We start from the raw sequence: 21,245 nt of genomic DNA on the forward strand, positions 1-21,245 counted from the left end.
CCGTACGACGGGTCCCTCAACTTGCAAAAGACGTCCACGGCCACTCCATAAGGTATTGACACAGAAGATGGTGTTTGTCCGAGATGGAAGAACTCCTTACCTTACATTGTTTGCTCACCCTTTCGGAGGAGCAAGCAAACCCCCCTTATATCTCGACCACCTATTCGTCTATTGACCGCTCTGTTGGCGGGGGATGGAGGGGAGTATTCTGTTCCGGCCTGAAGGGTGGGACCCAAGCGACGACCTGCGGGCGACAACCACCGATGTCCTGCTATATGTACATTCCAGCTCAAACACGTGCATAACTCTTAGATGGAGGGTGCCGACCATAAGAGTGGAAACGGAATGATATTTAAATAAAAAAAAGACCGGCTCAAAGGGTCGCGAGCCGTTCCCAACATCGATATAAGGGACCGGGAAGGAGAGGAGCCCCTCACTCAGGGACGTATAGAACCACCATCACCTCGGATATCGAAACCGACTTCGTCTTAAACGCCAGCGCAAAGGAAAGACTTCAATCCATCGGGAGCAGAGTTCCAAACAGCCGGCCCCGAAGCTTCATCCCTTAGCAATGGACTTGCGCGGTGTCTTTCTGGTGCTTCTCGTCGCTGTTCTGACGGCCGCAGACCCGTTGGACGAGGAAGGTGGAGGATCTGAAGCTATCAGCCGGAAGGAGAGATGTGAGTTCATTTGGATACACTACATCATCCATGATAAAAACTACAATGGTAATGTCCACACTTTAAATCACAACTCAACTAACGACCATGGTTTCAACAGATTGGGCTAGTTTTGTAATATAACTGATAACTTCAGGCTATACTTTGTGAAACCTCTCCATATTGGAAATAAAGGAGTAAAACTTTGTCAGGTTCACTATTATATTAATATGGGCACGACCCGGGTTTCATAATGTAGTTACATCATAGTCACCTGAAGATGTAACTACGTTACGTAACCCGGGTCGTGCCTATTTTAGTAAAATAGTGAACCTGACAAAGTTTTACTCATTCATTTCCAATAGTTTTATAATGTCTGGTAAACGCTAACAGTAGGATGATATAGCCTTTGACTTTTCCTACATGTGGTTGAAAGTTTTGTTTAGCTGCAGAGTAAGATCAGACTTCGGGCGATCCAGAACTTTCATTCACCCCAAGGTAAACCTAACGGATGTGTAATCCTATGGTTATCGTTAAAAGACATTATAAAGCCGGCTGATCATGTCATTTTAAAGATGAAAAGGATATAATATGTTGAAACCATGGTCGGTTGTTGAGGTGTGAATTAAAACTTGAAAATTACAAATTTTGTAGTTTTCATCGTGTATATTTCTGCACGTAGGACCCTAACGAATGAAATCTCAAATACCGGGTAAAAGAATCGCAGATTTTATTACCCGGCCCTTGGGATTATTATTTTATTCCTCAATTCTGCTCCGTTCAGAAATACGAGAAAAAAATATTTTAGCAAAAAAATATTTATAATACAGTGAAGCCGTCCCAAGGAACAAGCGGCGCAGCCGCTGGTGGGTTCATCCCCCCCCCCCCCCTGGGCGGCAAAGCCGCCCCTTAACAAAAAACGGCGAAAGAGTTCGGATCTGCCACTACCCTCTGGGCGACGAAGCAAACCCCTTACGAGGAACGGCGAAGTCAAAGCCGTTCCGAGGACTGAGCAACTTCCACCTCGTCAAGCCTGAAACTATTAAAAACATTTTTAATGGGATATTGGAGTTGGCGTGAAATATGTTGAAACCATGGTCGACAGTTGAGTCGTGAGTTAAAGTGTAGAAATTACCATTTGTAGTTTTTATCTTGGATATAACAAACTTCCACCAAGTTAATCCTGAAATGATTTTACGCAACATCATGGTTAAAAAAGTGCAGTAAAATTCGCTAATAACGAATTTCAGGGGATTATCGTTATATTTTTTATAAACGGGATTTCGCTAAAGTAAAACTAGTCATTAACTACTCATTATGAGAGAATATGTTGCGTTCCCTCTTGATAAAAACAGGTGAGTGCTAAAACCAATCGAGGTTGTACCAAACGAAGCTGTTTGGAATAGACGAGGTTATCAATTTACAATAAAAATTGCCAATAAAAATCAACGAAATCCTGCATATAACGAGGTCGGTTCCCGGTCCCTTGGAATTTCATACGATCGACAATGTTTATTTCCCCGTACGTAACGAGTTCGCATGGTGCTAAATTTCCGCAATTACTAACAATTCTTTTTTCTCTCGGTGAATATTTTCTCTTCTATAAATAAGTCATTGCCGCCTTCACTAATTAATCGTTCCTTACCTAATTATCAGTTGTTTTCACGTTTGGCTATGAAATTCATTTCTAATATATTTAATAATCAGATCTACTAATCTAAAATCAGATCTGCTAATTTCAAACAGATGAAAGCCGAAATACGGACCATTCGGCCGATTCGGCCAATACATCTCGGAGGCTATAGAATTAACTTACGGGGGTAATACGCAGTGCATAGTGATAATTGCTTTGAGTTCGGCGAATAAAATTGGTAAACGAGTCCATTTTACAGAGGCCTGCGTCAAAGTCCTCTTGTTGCTGGCATTATTGATCGGTGATAATGATTGGCCTAAAACGGTGAGATCGGTGTGACGCATATCCGTGCTTAAAACTCCCTAATCAGCTTATCTTTTCGCAATTATGGGTTGCGAGCGTGTGCTTACATATTTTCCTTAAATCTTCAACCATCTTATCTACATATCTCGTGAAAAGCCTTACTTTATAACCCATCCTGGTTCCACTGCGACCTACGTCAAAGCCCTCATATTGTTTGTATTGTTGATCGTTGATTATGATTGGCCTAAATTTGTGACATTGTGATGAACGTCCGAGCTTTAAATTCCCTGATGAACTTATCTTTTAGTTTGTGCGCATTTCCTGCACCGGCTTACCTCTTTTTTCTTAAATCTCCAATCATCTGATCTACATATCTTGTAAAAAGCTTTACTTTGTACCCTTCCAACTTCCACAGAGACCCACGGAAGGCGAATGATTTTTTGCTCTGTGGATTTTTCGCACAATTTGTGCATTGCGGGTGACTCCGTAAAGCCGTGGCTAGTTTTGGTGTAATTAAATTCACTCTAATCACCTTACTTGTTCGTTATTGGGCATAGAGAACGCCTGCTTACACCATTTTATATGAATCTTTAATCATCTGATCTAAATATCTCGTGGAAAGCCTTACTTTTTAATCCTTCCAACTTCCTCTACGAACCTCTTATTGCTCGTATTGTTGATCGTTGATAATGATTGGCATAAATTTTCGATATTATTGTGACGAACGTCCGCGCTTAAAACTCCCTGATGAACTTATCTTTTCGTTATTGTGCATTGTGAGCGCCTGATTGGCCTGCTTGTATGTTTTCCTTTACATCTCCAATCATCTGATCTAAATATCTCGTTAGAAGCCTTCTTTTGTCATCCTTCCAACTCCTAAAAGGGCCTGCGTCAAAGTAGTAGCGGATATAGAAAAAACTCAAGGGGGGCGCAAAATATATCTTGAGTTTTCTTTACTTTTATCGTAATAAAAAATGATCAAGTCACAGGCAGAGTATACGAGAATTTAATTTAAAGTGATTATACACATGTTAAATACAATGCCATCTTATGATATAAAAAAGTTATAATAGGGAAGTGCACTAGTGTTTCAAATGCACCAAACACATTTTTTAAATTAGAGTTCAGAATAACATAATGTCATAAAACCACAGTTTAAATCCTAATAGTGAATACTTGATTCGAGATGACCGTCTGAAATATGGAAAAATTCAAAGGCCGCTAAAACGGGTGTCCATGTTGAATATTGGCCGTGACGTCACAAGGCAGTAGCAGAAGGCATCTTCTACACCGTTTAGTTCTACCACTATTATTGCATAGAAAAATTACAGAATTTGAGGGTATCCGTTTTTTGCTGTCATAAAATATCTTCCGAATATATATGTGGCTGCTTCTCTTTTACAAGTTATATATATAAATTTAAAATATCCACAGTTCCTAATGGGTCGGTTGGGGTAGTGGTAGCGTGTACGATTCAAAGGAAACATCTCACCCGAAGGACCGTGGTTCAAGACTACGTCATGGCATTATTTTTTGTTGTCTTCATTGTGATCATGCGGCATCAAGTTTATCATTAATTATAATTGCAGCAATCATTAACATGAGACAATTTTTTATCATCATTATGGCGTTTAGGTATTTTAGCAGTGTCATTACAAACGCAGAGATACGATGACTACAAGGGTTGGTGTGCGCTAAAATGTTAATTTTTTCTTTGCTTATACTGACCAACTTCCACATTAAAAATGAAAACCACTCTTGCACGAGCACATACCATTAAAGGCTCGCGGCAAGCAACAATATGCGTACAGGCAATTAATAAGAACACAAAGCGAATATAAAATGCCATATATCTCGAACACTTGTAATTCACATTACTCCAAAGGGAGTTTACTTACTCAGTACATACCTCAGTACCTTGTACTCAGTACCTACCAGTTTACCTCAGTAGCAGTGCTAAAAGAACCATTCTAAAATATAATTTCAACTAACAAATAGGATGAAATAAAAGTTGATAACCCTGGACCAGGCGCGCTGGCGTATAAAATACGTCAATCTTTGAAAACCAAGGATTTCGACATTGTACGTACATTCTGGGCTATAATGGTCTCGTGTATTCTTACAATGTACTTTGACTGCCTATATTGCGAGTTTTCAAAGTTTGAGGTATTGTAGCTAATTTTTTAGATCAGCAAGATGAACCCGTCACCAGTGGAGTACAAATTACGCCGCGCGACCTGCCGTGTACCTTTATATCTGTATCAACTATAAATGTACTAATTTCTACAAATAAAGATTAACTTTAACAAAAATCGTTTGTTATCATATATGCACATATCATGGGCAAAGTACGCATTTTGCCCGGTCGTGTAAAAAAACAGTCGCGCCATAATTCTTTAACCAAACTACTTTCAGTTTATAAATTACGTAGGTCTACGCGGAAGATGCTATATTTTGACTCAACACACTTTCTGATGTGACTGAGGTACCTATTAAGTAAATTATTATAATATAAATATCAATTTGATCTCACAATACCTTCAAATGATCTTCAAAACATAATATCATCGATAGGTAAGAGTCAGGAGCAGCCTTGAACCATTTATTCCGTATGGCTTGTACTTAAGGAACGGGAATGAATATCTTCTCCAGGCTTTTGTTTCGACGTCGAGATGAAATTTGGAACAAAAAATCATTTATAATTCTATTTTGAATTCATGTTTTCGGTACTCGACGACATTTTTAGGATGCAAACTCCACCGATTCCCGGAAACTCTCGCCGCGCTAAAGAAGGCGACGGAATACAGCGATACTCCACTGGTGACTACTGCCTTGTGACGTCACATCTCAATCAAGATGGAGGCACTGTGTTTCAGCGCAACATGAAATTTTCCGACTTTCAAAACGTTTTAAAGTGCATACCCCAGATGCAGAAAATAAAAGTGACTATACTAATGTTTCTTTTTTAGGCTAAACTTTCAAATTCAGCAATAAAAAAAAATTAGTGCACTTCCCTATTGTGATTTTCCAATGTTTGTCTATACGGGCGGACCCGCAAGGGGGGGGTCTCGCCCCCTGTGCCCCCCATCTGTATCCGCCACCGAGTCAAAGCCCTCTTGTTGCTGGTATTGTTGATTGGTGATAATGATCGGCCTAAAATTCTAAGATTAGTGTGACGCAAATCCGTGCTTAACTCTCTAATCTGCTTATCTTTTCTTAGTTACGCATTACGAGCGCTTGATTACATATTTTCCTCTACATCTTCAATGACCTGATCTTCATATCTTGTGTGAAGCCTTCCTTAGCAAGCCTTCCAACTCCCACAGAGGCTTGCGTCAAAGCCATCTTGTTGTTGGTATTGCTAATCACTGATAATGATTGGCCTAAAATTTTGAGATTAGTATGACGCACGACCGTGCACAAAACCGTAATCATCTTATCTTTTCGTATTTCCGCATTGAGAGCGCCTGCTAACGTATTTCCCTTTAAATCCTAAACCCACTTTAACCCAATAATAATGAATACGAGTAGTAATTACTCTGATTACCTTTACCTAACTCTGTTGAGAAAACAACCACTTGTACCCCTCGGCTTCTCAATTCCTCATATGCTACATAAGGATAATATTTGAAACAGCAATTTTTTAATATCACGGATATTACAACCTGGGACTTTATGTAGTTATTTTTAAGATTCGCCGTGGATGTTACTAATAGGATATCTATGTAACGTTGACAAAATATCTAACAGCGGGTTTTGGATGTTTAAACCTTATTTAAATATCACATGGATATCGTCCGCTGTTTGGGTGGGTTTCCCGAACACAGTGCTAGTGTCTTCACTCAGTGGCAAGGGAAACAGAGATCCTGCAAAATTATGTCATGCAATGAATTTTATTCGGTCCTCATTTTTAGCATGTAGACAGATGAAAATATAAACAATATAACCATTAAAAAGCGGAGTTTTTCAGCACTGCATATCAGGAAATATATTTCAAACAACCATTACCAAACTTTCATTTGAAAGTAACTGACAAAGGGAACAGAAATAGATAGCATTACGTCAACAAATAGAAAATAACGCAGCGTTCAAGATTTTTTGTTATAACGTCCATAATATTGGATTAAATATACCAAAACATGGTGAGAAATAAAGATAATAGATGTATTTACCATTATCAATCAGAAAACTTGTAAATTCAGGCTAACTTTGGAAGATAATAAAAACAAATGACGCAGCGCCACTGCGGCGCCGTAAATCCAGCGACGTAACTAAATTTTTAAATCCATATGAGGGTTAATAACTGCCCTTTGATATTGAAAAAGAAGCCGTTGGCTTCGACAGCTCCAAAAAATTTTCCCCTGTCAAAGTATATATATATTTTTTATTTGGTGCTTGTGACTCGCTGATTTACTATCGTTATGTTCTCCGCGCATCATTTTTCGAAATTACTGAGTAATGCATATATGTATAACGACTTATCGACTTCTGCTGCAAAAATATTTGCTTATTCCACGTCAATTAGGGAAAAACTGGATATTTCCTAAATAAATCCCTTCGCCTACTCCTAAATCTACCCCGCTCTGTCTGAATGTCTGACATCCTTTCTGATCACAAGCTGCTCGTAGTAAATGTCTTAATCTCAAAGTTAGTCAATAACTTCAAGTCCAAGCTCGGGGCAACCCAGAATGCATTCCTCATAAACATCTGGAATTATGACCCAGCAACTCCAGCTACATACAAACTGCCTCAACAAATTACTCGTCCACGAGTCTCCTCTATGTCTTTCCTTCTTGTAGAACTATTGAGTAAACTATTAATAAATAAATTGTGAATACTTATGTTACAATATTACTTGCTTTATTAAAAGGATATATAAAATAAAGATAACTTCTCTTTGCAATTTAAAAATATAATTAAAAAATCAACGATGATAATGAATGAAACAAGCAAAAGACCGGAGAAAAAGACGGAAAGTAGACAAATTCTGTTTTCAAAGTTCAATGCAATTATTAGTGTTAAATTTCCGCTTACACTAACACAACACCACTCCCACACCACAAAAAAATGTGCACAATAATAAATGTACTGTCAACTGGTTGGTTAGGGTGAACTTGGTTTACCGAGACAGCATTAACGTGCCTCCGACGCACCACATAATAAGTGAGATTATTATTTCTATTTTGCCTGATGATGACGCTAAGCGTCGAAACACATTATTATTATTGATAAACCAGTGGACAGAACAATAATTATTTTTTATCATTTTATTCAGCATGCTGCTCCACAATACCTCGCCAAACTCAGTTGAACTTTATCCTTATTAATCTTTCGCAAATCCTTTTTTTATGATTTTCTTTTCTTTTGTAGTTCTACTGGCGACTCTGAAATTCCGGAACGAGCGCTGTCAAATCAACAATGACCGAGGAGTGTGCAAGAGTTGGAAGGAATGTTGGCTGCTGGGCGGAAGAAGTGTTGGACAATGTCCCCTAGGACATGGAGTTTGTTGCTCAGGTGAGACAACGCCTCAAGGATTATATCACCGTCAACCCAACCCAACCGTATTTTTGGCCCAACTTTTTATGATTTCTTCGCAAAAAAACACACTTATCTAATCATCACGAATACCTTAAATTCTCAAATCGGCCTCTAAATGTGTTGTCAACTACCGTGCATTTGAATGGGTTTACAAAAGTCGCCACTCGCGTCGCTGACGGACAAAGTGATCCTGATCTCGGGGAAAATAAGCTATAATCAGGGGTTTTCACCGAAATTTATAATCATTATGATGAGATCTATCAAATTCATAAACTCTTACTGCTATTTTTCGTAATTTTAGACGTAATAATGCAAAATATTGAAAAAAAGTGGATCGCGTAGCACTCATCATCCGCGCCGCGGATATTTTTGAAAATAATTAAAATGCGACCGAAGTGGCAACAGATATTAGTCTTCTAAGGGATGGAATTGGGCCTCCTCTATGTAGTTCTCTTGCTTATCAAATATATTGCTACAGAAAGATCTTTCTCCAGTCATTGTGCATATGCTCCGTTAATATTGCATCTAAAGTGATAAATGAGGTATCATTTTTAAGCGTCGAATCACCTGCTCCTGACGAAAAATACAATCTCAATCTCAAATTCAACCATTTACCTATTAATTTTACTTAAATGTTTTGATTATGAAATGCATGAAAAGTTCGTTATTATTTCCTGCTGACCATTTTTCTTTTGCATTTTTAAATTAGAGATAACGGTCACACATAGTTGAAACGTATACTATTGGAAAGAAAAATTAATACACATTTTTTTTCTAGCATTCGAATTTCATTTTTCACGTAAATTACGGTGAAGTTTGAAAAAAGGAATTCATAAAAATGCTGAAAATTCAGCGTTTATTCGCTTATTATCCCCTTGATGACCGTCAATATTGTTTGTTTTTCGACGTCTCTTTCTGAGTTTAGTCACTAAATAAAACCTTTATCCTACATATTATAACGTAAAGGCCTTTTTCTGTCATCCCGTATATGCTCCGTGAATACTGCATCTAAAGTAATACATGAGGTATCATTACAAACTTTGAATCACCTGCTTCTGACGAAAAATACAATCTAAATCTCAAATTTCACTATTTACCCATGAATTAGACTTGAAATTTCCTATTATTTTTAAATGTCGAGGAGTCACTCGAAGTATATCGACTCCACACATTCATTTAATTCTAACGACGACTAAACGACTGCTAATTTCAATAATGAGCTCATTAACCTGCATTTAATGAGTTCACTAGTCAGCAGAAGTCAACCCACCATCGGCAACGAATTAGGCGGCTTTAAGATTAAATTAAACTAATTCTGTAATTAAAAATGTCCATTTTTCTTCCTTTACAGTTCAATACACTTGCGGGAATGTTACTTCGGAAAGGGTCTCTTACTTCGTCAATCCGAATGTTATACCTTCTTATTGCTCACTAAGAGTGAATGTTTATGACCGCAGAGTTACTCAGCTAAGGTGAGTGAACGTTTTCATTTAAGTATTTTTATTAATAATTGCTTATAGCTTAATCGAAACTAAATGAAAGTCAAAATAAGTAAAATTTCAATGTAGAATCTGAGTTTTTCCCGGCGTATGCTCTGCAGGAATATTTCTCGGGTTTCCCACCGGGTGTCGTATCGGGTTGTAGTTCCCAACGTTTCCATGACTAAGTCCGTCATCGTCATCAGGGGTTAATGTTGAGCCAAGTTTTTTCTCCGGTATTTATACACAAGAGGGCCGTTCAAGTGGGCCCTGATTGGTCCTTTCTGAATTGGGGTGATTTATAGTGATTGATCACTGACTTCCACGTATTACTTAACTGGAAGCCTTTGTCTCTGTTTAGGTTCTTTTGGTGTATGTTGATTTGTATGGCTTCTTTGACAATTCGATCCCAGTAGTTGTCTGTGCGGCATAGCACTTTGGTACTTTTAAAATCCACTCGGTGACCGAGGTCCAGGCAATGCTCTGCCACCGCTGATTTCAGTGGGTGGAACAAGCGTATGCATCGTTCGTGTTCCGTCAGCCTTTTTTCTATGGTGCGGCCTGTTTCCCCAATGTAAACGTGGCCACATTCACATTCATACATGTGGCCACGTTTACATTGGGGAAACAGGCCGCACCATAGAAAAAAGGCTGACGGAACACGAACGATGCATACGCTTGTTCCACCCACTGAAATCAGCGGTGGCAGAGCATTGCCTGGACCTCGGTCACCGAGTGGATTTTAAAAGTACCAAAGTGCTATGCCGCACAGACAACTACTGGGATCGAATTGTCAAAGAAGCCATACAAATCAACATACACCAAAAGAACCTAAACAGAGACAAAGGCTTCCAGTTAAGTAATACGTGGAAGTCAGTGATCAATCACTATAAATCACCCCAATTCAGAAAGGACCAATCAGGGCCCACTTGAACGGCCCTCTTGTGTATAAATACCGGAGAAAAAACTTGGCTCAACATTAACCCCTGATGACGATGACGGACTTAGTCATGGAAACGTTGGGAACTACAACCCGATACGACACCCGGTGGGAAACCCGAGAAATATTCCTGTAAAATTTCAATGTTTTCGTTCCCGTTAGCAAAATGTTGAAACGAAACGAAATGGATTTAGACCCGGGGAGCTAAACTCAACATCTACATAATACCCTGCGAGCCACCTCTAGGGTGTTTGGCAGGTGGTGATCAATCACCAGCGTGCAATTGGACTCCCACATGCACACCGCACAGTACAAAAAGCGTCACGAATACTAACAAATAATACTCCCATATGCTGTTAGAAATAATAATAAAATTAAGAAACATGCATTGAATTTTACATAGGTTATTAGGCTATACTATAAGTCATCTAATGTATTTATGAGTTCCATCGCTGCCGTCATAATCTCTTATTGATCGTGGAAATGAAATTCTGTACCTGTCTGTTCTACAATCTATCTCTCTTATTTTATTTATATGATCTGATCTTCCGTAGTATGTAAGCGTCCGTAAGATATGGTTAACTTCGTTGGAAAATACACTGCTCTTGAATTTATCTAAAAGTTTTAGTCTATTTTTCAATCTACGATCCGACAGAGATACCCATCCGAGTTTATCTAAGAGGTCAGTTACACTAACAAGACTATCGTAACGGCCTTTCACATACCTGGCAGCTCTTCTTTGCACGCGTTCTAACTCTGTTATTAAGTAAACTTGATTGTTTCTGGCTTTACTTTGTGAAAATCCATTCTTAATAATTAAACCGTGTGGAAAAGTACAATAACGTTTTATTATTCTGTTATTAGGCCTTTTTCATGAGGGTCCCAAACACTGGCAGCGTATTCCAAATGTGGTCTAACGAGGGAAAAGTAGCTAAATTCTCTCACTTTAACGTCACACTTTCCTTATATTCTTTTAACAAAACCCATTTTACGATTAACTTGACCGGTTACTTCTCGGATATGTTTATTCCACGATAGATCATTATTGAGTCTACCTCCTAAATATTTCTCGGAGTCAACAGTCTCTAATTGGGTACCCCGAATTATATTATTATAGTATTCTACCGATTAAGGTAGGTTTCCATGGAGTACTAAAGAAGTGATCTGGGAGCCTCCCTTTCCTTCCAGCACTGCCTTCTTTAATTCACTGTAAGGCCTACTCTCTTTCAATCTATCTAAAAATCCTATTCTTTTCCTCCCCCTCCCTCGTTTCCCCAACATTCTACCCTCCAACACCATTTTCAACATCCCCTCACCGCTAAGCACTAACTCCATCCAAACCTTCTGTCTCCTGCGTATCTCATCTAAAAGCTTTCTCTCCTCGCCAACCATATCCAGCACTTCGTCGTTCCTTTTCCTCTCCGTCCATTTCACCCTCTCCATTCTTCTCCATACCCACATCTCGAACGCCTCCAATCTTCTCTCGTCTTCTTTCCTCAGAGTCCACGTTTCCGCACCGTAGAGAGCAACACTCCAAACCAAACTCTTCACTAACCTTTTCTTTAAACTCTTACACAATGATCCTCTCAGAAGCTCCTTCCTGCTCATGAACGCCTCCTTCGCTAATGCTATTCTCTTCCTGATGTCCTTACTACTGTATCCGTTTTCCTCTAACGTACTGCCCAAATAGTTGAATTGCTCAACCTGCTCAAGTTTTTCACCACCCACCTTTATCTTGAGTCTCACATTCCTCGCTCGTGATGCTTTACAAAACCGCATTACCTTAGTTTTCTTGTGATTAATCCTCATCCCAAACTCCTCGCAACGTTCGTATAACGCATCCACTAGGGCCTGAAGCCCCCTTGCTGACTGACTGACCAACGCCTGGTCATCCGCGAATCTCACTGATTTGAACATCATTCCTCCCACTTTTATCCCAGCTTCTAACTCATCCCACGCTTCCCTTACCATCTCTTCAGCATACACGTTAAAGAGCAGTGGCGATAGAGGACAGCCTTGCCTCACACCTCGGCCAATGCTTGCCCACCCAGATTCTCCGTCCGCTATCCTCACTTGCGCAGTCTGGGCCATATACAGATTACAAATCAGTCGTCTATCCCTCCAGTCTACACCTATTCTCTTGAGAATATCCATTAACTTTACCCAGTTCACCCTATCAAACGCTTTTTCAAAATCCACGAAACACACATATACGTCCTGCTCATATTCTAGGTTCCTCTCCACGAGGGCCCTCATTATTGCTATTGCATCACGAGTTGACTTCCCTTTTCTGAAACCAAACTGATCTTCGCCCAAATACTCGTTTGCCCTCGCCTCCATTCGTCTGTTCAATATCCTCAGCACTACTTTAGCCGCATGGGATATTAGGCTGATAGTCCTATAATCTCCGCATTCCACAGCTTTCTTCTTTTTCGGAAGCGGAATTAAAACCGTCTTCACGAAATCCTCCGGCCAACATCCCTCCTCGTAGATCTTGCGCACTAGTTCGAAAAACCTTTTCTTACCTTCCTTCCCTAGATTCTTCAGAAGCTCACACGGGATGTTGTCCACGCCTACTGCTTTCCTAGCCTTCATATCACGGAGTGCTCTCTCTATTTCTGAATCTAATATCTCCGGCCCAAGATTATCCTCCTCCACTTCACTTTCCTCCTCTAGAGTCAATCTCTCTGGTCTGCTCGTTCCGTCATACAGGTCCTCCACGTATTCCTTCCACCTACCCTGTACCTCTTCTCGCTCGGTTAGCATCCTCCCATCTTTAGCCTTAATTTTAGAATTGGCTTGTCCTCTTTTGCCGCCCGATAGCGACTTCACTTTGGCGTACAACGCGCCTACTTCTCCATCCTTCTGGAACTTTTCCATTTCCTCGCACTGTCTTTTCCACCAAGCCTCCCTTGCCCTCTTAGTTTCACGTCGTAATCGATTATTCAATTCCCTATACATTCTTTTGCCCTGTTCTGTGTCCACGTTCTTCCACTTCCTCCTCTCCTCCATTTCATTTACCATTGCCTCCGTTATCCACGGCTTCTTTATCCTTCTACTGTCAACGTAACCAATTGACTTCTCCACCGCTTTGACTATTCCCGTTTTTATATTATCCCATCTTTCCTCTACCGTCTTGGTACTATCAATCTCCCGTGTACTAATGTCCACTAGCTCCTGATATTCTCTCCTCATACTCCCCTTCAGGGCTTCTACGTTCCATTTCTTCGCCTTCCTAACTTTCATAAGTCTTTTGAATCTTACGTTGCATTTCATGAGCACTAGATTGTGGTCCGAATCCGCATCCGCTGCAGGGAAGCTGCGCGAGTTTTTCACACTGTTCCTAAACCTCTGTCTTACCATAATGTAGTCTATTTGATATCTCCCCGCATCCCCTGGACTTTTCCACGTGTACCTTCGCCCTTTATGATGATTGAACCACGTGTTTGTGATGAATAATTTGTTTCTCCTACAAAATTCTGCTGCTTTCTCTCCCCTGTCGTTCCGTATTCCTAGACCAAAATCTCCTATTTCGTTTCCATCCCTCCCTTCCCCGACTGAGGCGTTCCAGTCCCCCATCACTACCAGATATTTCTTACCCGGTGTGTCTCTAATTATTTCCTCGAGCTGTTCATACACCTCGTCTACTTCTTCCTCCCTATGATTGCTAGTGGGCATGTAAACCTGGACCACCACAAGGTTGGTGGGCCGCGCCTCAATCTCTACCACCAGAATCCTATCGCTTACCTGGTCTATACCTACCACACGCTTACCCATCTTCCCGTTTAATACTAAAGCTACCCCTCGCTGGCTTTCTTCCCCTCCACTATATATAACCCTGTACCCATCACTCCAATAGTCCCCCCCATCCCTCCACCTCACCTCGCATAATCCTAAGATATCCATCCTCCCTTTATCCATTTCCCTTTTGATATATTCTAACTTTCCCGCCCTCATCATAGTCCTCACATTCCACGTCCCCACATTTATAGCAGACTTCTTCTTCTCCATCTTCTTGGTCTTCTTTTCTTCTTTCTTCATTGCTGCTGCCACTGATGTTGATGATGATAAGTCTCTGCAAGGATTTCGCATGTTGGCGACCCCGAGGACCTTGCCGACCTCGTTGCCGTGCCCGACACCCGCCCTTTGCGGACGGGTCCCGGGCGATGAGATTCCGAGGCTCATTTGGTTGTACTCCATGTGTTCAGGGAAGAGATAGTTGGTAGGGTTTCCCACTTCCATTCCAACAGTGTTTTTTACGTGACACCATCACGCGGACTACCTTTCGTCTGGCTCCTACCCTTCGACCTATCTGGCATGGGTGGCCCTACCGGGAATAATTTAGAATTAATCCCGCCAGTGCAGCTCTAGGGGTCATAGGAGCGCGCAAGCCTTTCCACCGCGACAAGGTTGTAGCCCAAGGGAAAGGCCGAATTATATAGCTAATTATATTATATAGCTCAAGTTCGAAACGAAATCGGAGTCAACACTACATGGGAACGAAACTAAACTAAACCTCAGGGACGAAACAAAACACAGATTACGTTTCGCACCGGAGGGACGACGTGCTTAACCTTCGAACAGTATAGTGTCCACCAACACACCGAGCACGAAGTATGGTTGAATCGAGTGGAGGTGCGGCCTACCGCCATTAAATGCATGGGGCACTCATATCTTTACCACAAACAGGAGAACGGTTAACGCAAGCAAGCCATTCATTTTTTAGGCTCAATTTTTTAACCTCTCTACAAGGTCTCCAAACGTAATGGGTCGAAACTATTCTCTCTTATCCCCCTCCACTCAACTTCAGAGATTGAAAACTTAACTATGAGCAGCGGAGTTTAGATTAATTTAGTTTTGTTCCTGGGAGTAAAGTTTCGTCCCGGGTTGAAACTGAACTCCTTGTTGATTCTTATTTCGTTCTGGAACGAAACTAAACCAATTCCTTTTATTTTCGCATCGCTCCGGGTAGAAACGACACATTTAGTTTCGTTTCAGTTGCCATCCCTGCTTTTAGCCATATACTAGAGGGAAGGAAGTATTCCATGGTACAATCTCTTCAAGTTTTTGTTTCTCTAGTTAAGCTCTTGACTTGGCTTAAGTGTCTTATACTACATATTAGCTACTTGTCTTAGCCAATCCTAACTATCATCATTTTTATTTTCAGCTGATATTTGGCCACTTTCCTTCGCATATTTACCACAAAAGTTCTTCTGTCCCCGAAATGAATGCATTCATATATCATATGTACTTTACATTATGCGTTGTCACTGGTTCATCAAACTCTATGATTGCAGTAAGAAAATTTGAAAGGCTGCATATGCAATTCCAATAATTTAAAAAAAAAATTATGCTACCGTTTCAAAGAATCTTAAAATTGAAAAATCCTTCAAATGTCGATTTTTCTGGAAACAGCCAGAATCAACCGCCTGTAGTCCTAATATCCGCGCATAATAAGACGTCACGACCTGCACTTGACGTCATTCGTAAGCACGGAAGTGTGTACATTTTATTTACAGTTTAAACATTTCCTTAGCGTACTCAATTTTGGAAATCAAACCGAGAAACATAGTTTTGGCTTTTATCCTCACTTACCAAGCATTGAAATGTGATAATTATTTTTCATGAGAATCTTCATTGATATAGAATTATTTGGAATATGAGCTCGGAGATGCCCATCTATTCACAATTTTAATATGTAAAAATACGAAATATATATCACACCATATAAAATTTCTCCATATTTATATGATATCAAGCATCGGCCTGCTCTTTAAAAATTGAAATATATGTAAACTACTACTTAATTTAACGGATAGTAATGTAGTTCTTACACATTTCGTAATGACTTTAAAATGTCCCAGTTTAATACGCATTTTTATTTCAGGTTGGACTTCGAAACATTCAAATTAGATCAGCCCACTATCTCGGGCGCTAATCCAGGGGCAAACATTTATCCGCCGTATCTCTGTAATAACGACACCTTCACAGTGTCATCGCCCTCAACTGGACTGTCTGGCAACCTGGGATTCGAAAATCTCTGCGGTGAAAACTCGGGGCAACATAGTAAGTCATTTAATGCATTTAAAACCACACCCTATCCATAGAAATGTCCTCATAAACACTGGTCAACGATCCTATGATTAAAGGAATATTACAAAAAGGTTTGTTTCTGCCATTCTGTATATGCTACATTATTACTGTACCTTCAGTGATAAATGAGGTACAATTTTAAACACTGAATCACCGGCTTCTGACGAAAAATACATTCTCAATCTCAAATTCCACGATTTGCCCATTCATCATCTGGTGTCCTGCCAGTCGGCAGCTCCCTCGCACCATCTCCACTCCATTCTGTCTCTGACCATCTCTTTGAAGTCTCCCTGCTTTCCCATCTTCAAACTGTGAATCGACTTCAGCCTTGTCCTTCCCCTTCTTCTTATCCCTTCCACCGTTCCCAAAAAGGCTATCTTCAGAATACCATTACCTCTCATCACATGTCCCAGCTAGTCACTCTTGCTTTCATTTATTTTAGCCACCAATGTTCTTTCCTCACCCAGTGGCGCAGCGAGGGAGGAGTTTTGGGGGATAAAATCCCCCCAGAGCTCACTGAAATTTTAAGGTGGATTTATTTCGCTTAAATGGATTAATATTACTCATGAAATAGTGTGAGGATTGATAGAATATCCCTCAGAAGGCCGTAAAACTATCCATTTAAAACCATTTATTTATCTTAACTTTTTTCTTACGGAGGGCCTCCGTACCTCCCGCTTATCCTGGCGGGTATTCCATGCCCCCAAACCCCCCAGTATTAGTTGCGCCTGAAACCCCCCAGCCTTAATTCCTAGCTGCTCCCCTATCCTCGTCTTCAGCACTTGCTCATTCCGTACTTGATCCGTCCACCGTATTCCCTCCATCCTCCTCCAAACCCACATATCGAACGCCCCAATCCTACCCCTGTCTCTCTTCCCCTTCGTCCAAGTCATAGATCCATACATAAACACCCTCCACAAATAACACTTCACCAATCTTTTCCTCAATTCTAAGTCCAGTCCATAGATACACAACACTCTTTTCTTCTTCTAAAAAACTTCTTTCGCCATTCCTATCATTCTTTTTATTTCTCCCATACTTTTCTAGTCCTCTGTCATCAAAGTTCCCAAGTAGGTGTAGGTTCTCATATTCTCTATTTCACCTTCTATTGTCTTCACTCTCATACCATTTACCCATTTCTTTGACTTAAAAGTTTCCACTTTTCCATGCTGATTACTAGAGGTACATCGTCCTATTGACTCCACAAATTTTTTATTCTAAACTTCATAAGGTTAAAAAGCCCATTAAGTCATTAACTAAACCGAAAGCAGTTTAACAAAAAGCAGAAAAAAATGGCATTCAAGAAGTATGAAGAAAGTTAAACGTTCTCTAAAATAGACATCGTGTGTAAGGAACTTAAAAGATAACATGTATCACGAATAAATAAAAAACGCCGCGTCAAAAGCATTCAAGAAGTATTATCAATGGAAATTGACGACAAAAAATGAAAATAGTGTGAAATGCAAACAGTGATAAGTATTATGTATAAAAGTGAGAGACCCCTTTTTCCGCATGGGCAGTTGTGTTTAGCATTTTCTAAAGTTCGCACTTTCCGTGATATTTACGTTTGAGTTAAAGAAACTGATAACCAAAAAGTTACAGACGACAAAATTGTTGCTTCTTATATTGTCTTTAAAGAAGTTTTTTAAAATGCGCGCTATATTCAGTAACAGACGTCGTGGTTTTCCCACTGGTACCAAACTATCTTGCATGTATTGCAATCATATGTTTTGTATATTTTTACAAGAAAACAAGTATGAAGGAAATACATTATGATACATCTTCTTCCCTAATTAAAACCCAATCACACCGTATCTTTGACATGCTTATTCCCTGATAGCGTGCTAGTGCGAAATTTTCGCACGGGTCACCTAGTCCTATGAGTAAAGGAATAATTATCGGGTTTCCAACCAGGTGAGGTTTTGCGTAATTGGTCCCAACGTTTCGACGGCTCTGTCTGCCATCGCCTTCGTCTACATTGGCCGCGCAATCGAAAAAATTAGCCGACAGAAAAGCATGAAAGATGCATACGCTTATTTTACCCACGCTGCCCAGTAACTTTTCCTTGGAATGTTAACAATTTTTGGTGCACTCATTTTATGATTTCGTGTCATTTATTTAAATTTTAAACGTGGAAGATTCCCCACAGAGATTAGATGAAATGACATCCGCAAACGAAAAAAATCTTGATATTTATATTGCGACGGAACACGATGTCACGTACGTGATATGAAGGGAAACAATCAACTGTCCCGAGCAAAGGAATGATCGAGTGAAACACCTCATTAATCACTCTTAGCATTGCATGATATATTTCACCTTTTCTGCACATTACATTATTCACAACAAAAAATATACCCTGATGAGGATAAAAAGAATGAACTGATTAACAAAAAAAAATTCCCCCCTCCAAAATAGTACAAGTTTCAAGAAAATATAACATTCAATCTTTGGGCCACTGTTAATTATTGCCTTCCGATAAATTTTCTGAAGTTCGCTAGGAAGTTGATTGACCTTTACTTTCTGAGCACTTTTTAAAATTAGTTGCGAGGACAAGTTGCACTGTGGACTGGGAGAATAGAGCTTTTAGCTTCTGACCGAGAGAAGTGATTGGTCGTCTGATCTAAGCAGATGATGGAAAGGTCGCTAATTGCGACGTTCTTACAGTTTTTGTTGAAACTGGAACAGTAGAAAACCGTCTGTAGCAAAACGGTTAGGACCAGATGATCCAAGACACCGGGAGTGAACTCCTACCGCACCGGGCGTGGGACACGGCCGTAACTGGTCCGGTCTCCTTTCAGCGTACGCCGCGAGCAGCACTCCGATTTCACTTATGATGGCATGCACATCAGCATTTCCCCTAATCTCGCTCCCTTGGTCGTCATGCCAATTATGCCTCTCGAAGCACACCTTTTTTTTTGGGTTTATATACCCCTCGGGAGGGGAAATATCACTTGTGGAAAGGGGTTTGCGGGGAGAGAGGATGATTTTACTCAGGCCGGGGATAAGTGGGTCCCAAGGTAGCCCTTGTTGACTGGGGCCAACACACCGGCCACCGCACACCTGAATCACACACACGCAAGCATACACACAACATCGCTACGTGACCATTCCCTGCTCGAGACAATACATTGCCCCCCAGCGTGAATGAAATTCTTTTCCGGGGTGAAACGGTCCGGTACGTCACAATACATACAAATATTGATTTTTTTTCTTTTCCTTTTCAGTTTACGTCCCCGTGAATGCTACAACGGGTAGTGCAACGGTCGAATTGGCTTTCCACCTTGCTGACCGAACCCAGTATTCTGGATTGATTCAGCCTCAATGGAAGATAAGAATAACACAAATTGACTGCTGTGCCCCTGACACAAAGGATCTATGCGGTATGCACTTTCATGACACTCTCAGGAGGGTTGGACAATATTGTTATAGCCCTTTCGAGGCGGTGGAGTTCTCTCCTTAGCATGACTGCTGGACTGAGTCGCAAGAGACTTGCCCGTCCCCTCAGTGCGGGGAATTTTTGCTGGAAATTCTGTAATAAGGTTCTCGTGGATAATCACACACTCTCACCTCCAACGTTTTTCTACCACTCCTAGCGGAGTGGTTGGGCTCCCTCTTTCCGGGCTTATAACATAAGTTACATGGATAATTGTCATGGTAGATAAGAGTCTTGCACTTAGGCCCGTATTCTTAGTCGACCCTGTTGGGCCAACCGACCCTGGATGCGTCATCAGGCCCTACATAAACCGATCTCGCCCTACATACGCCACATCAAGCCCTACATATGGCCGTTTTTGGAACTAAATGGGCCCTACTTGATGTAGGGTACCCGAATCAGCCCTACACCCTACAAAAACATGTCGGCCAAATATCGTCTGCTGATCACTTCGATTGAAGAATCTACGTTGTAATGCATATTAAGCGAGTCGAGCTCACACGAACTATTTTAAAATGTACAGAAACACAGCAGAAAGGTAATAATACTACCACATTATAGACACTTAGTTAAATAAATTATAAAATTGACTGAACTAATAAGAACAATATAGCGGTAGGTATACATCACCTTGTTTCTACGAATATATAATAATATTTTTCACGTTTGGCACTTGGTATACTTTTGGGAAACTAATACTTCGTTTACGTATAACCATAGAAAACGTATTTTATGCCACTATTTGCCACATAATAAACTTAACTACGGAATGTCCAAGCGAATGACGAACCTTGATGATGCAACGTAAGTTCCCACGTCAATGATCATATTTGCTCCGTACTTATTACTATCTTGTACAGACCGCTTTTGAAGTAATTTTAAGACAATAAGGTTCTACTTTTTGCTCGATATGAGAGTATTTTCAGCGATAATTAAGGTACCGACACGACTTGGCGGACGACACCGATTTCTATCCGTTGCCCTAACAATACGCCCGAAAACTATCAGGCGTCTTTTCTTAATTTCATAGTTAGTTCCCATTACGCCAACAGAGTGGGAAATTGGCGCTGGGCCATCATCTACGTCATTTCAGAGAACTTGACGACAGAATTACCCCCACCACTTATCCATATAGGGTCGACTGACAAACATGTAATGTTCTTTT

General features: G+C 40.5%; 1 protein-coding gene across 1 annotated transcript in view; it reads left to right on the top strand.

The window, feature by feature from the left end:
* The first annotated feature begins 454 nt into the window (after positions 1 to 454).
* The window catches only part of LOC124169542, a 28,428-nt gene continuing 7,637 nt past the window's right edge, over positions 455 to 21,245 (top strand). The window contains exons 1-5 of the mRNA XM_046548179.1: positions 455 to 680; positions 7,966 to 8,109; positions 9,485 to 9,605; positions 16,439 to 16,617; positions 19,872 to 20,027. Of these exons, the coding sequence (XP_046404135.1) occupies positions 572 to 680; positions 7,966 to 8,109; positions 9,485 to 9,605; positions 16,439 to 16,617; positions 19,872 to 20,027 (709 nt within the window). The 5' untranslated portion in view covers positions 455 to 571. The remainder of the gene's footprint in view (positions 681 to 7,965; positions 8,110 to 9,484; positions 9,606 to 16,438; positions 16,618 to 19,871; positions 20,028 to 21,245) is intronic.

Source organism: Ischnura elegans, chromosome 12, assembly GCF_921293095.1.
Source record: "Ischnura elegans chromosome 12, ioIscEleg1.1, whole genome shotgun sequence".
Taxonomy (NCBI): domain Eukaryota; kingdom Metazoa; phylum Arthropoda; class Insecta; order Odonata; family Coenagrionidae; genus Ischnura; species Ischnura elegans.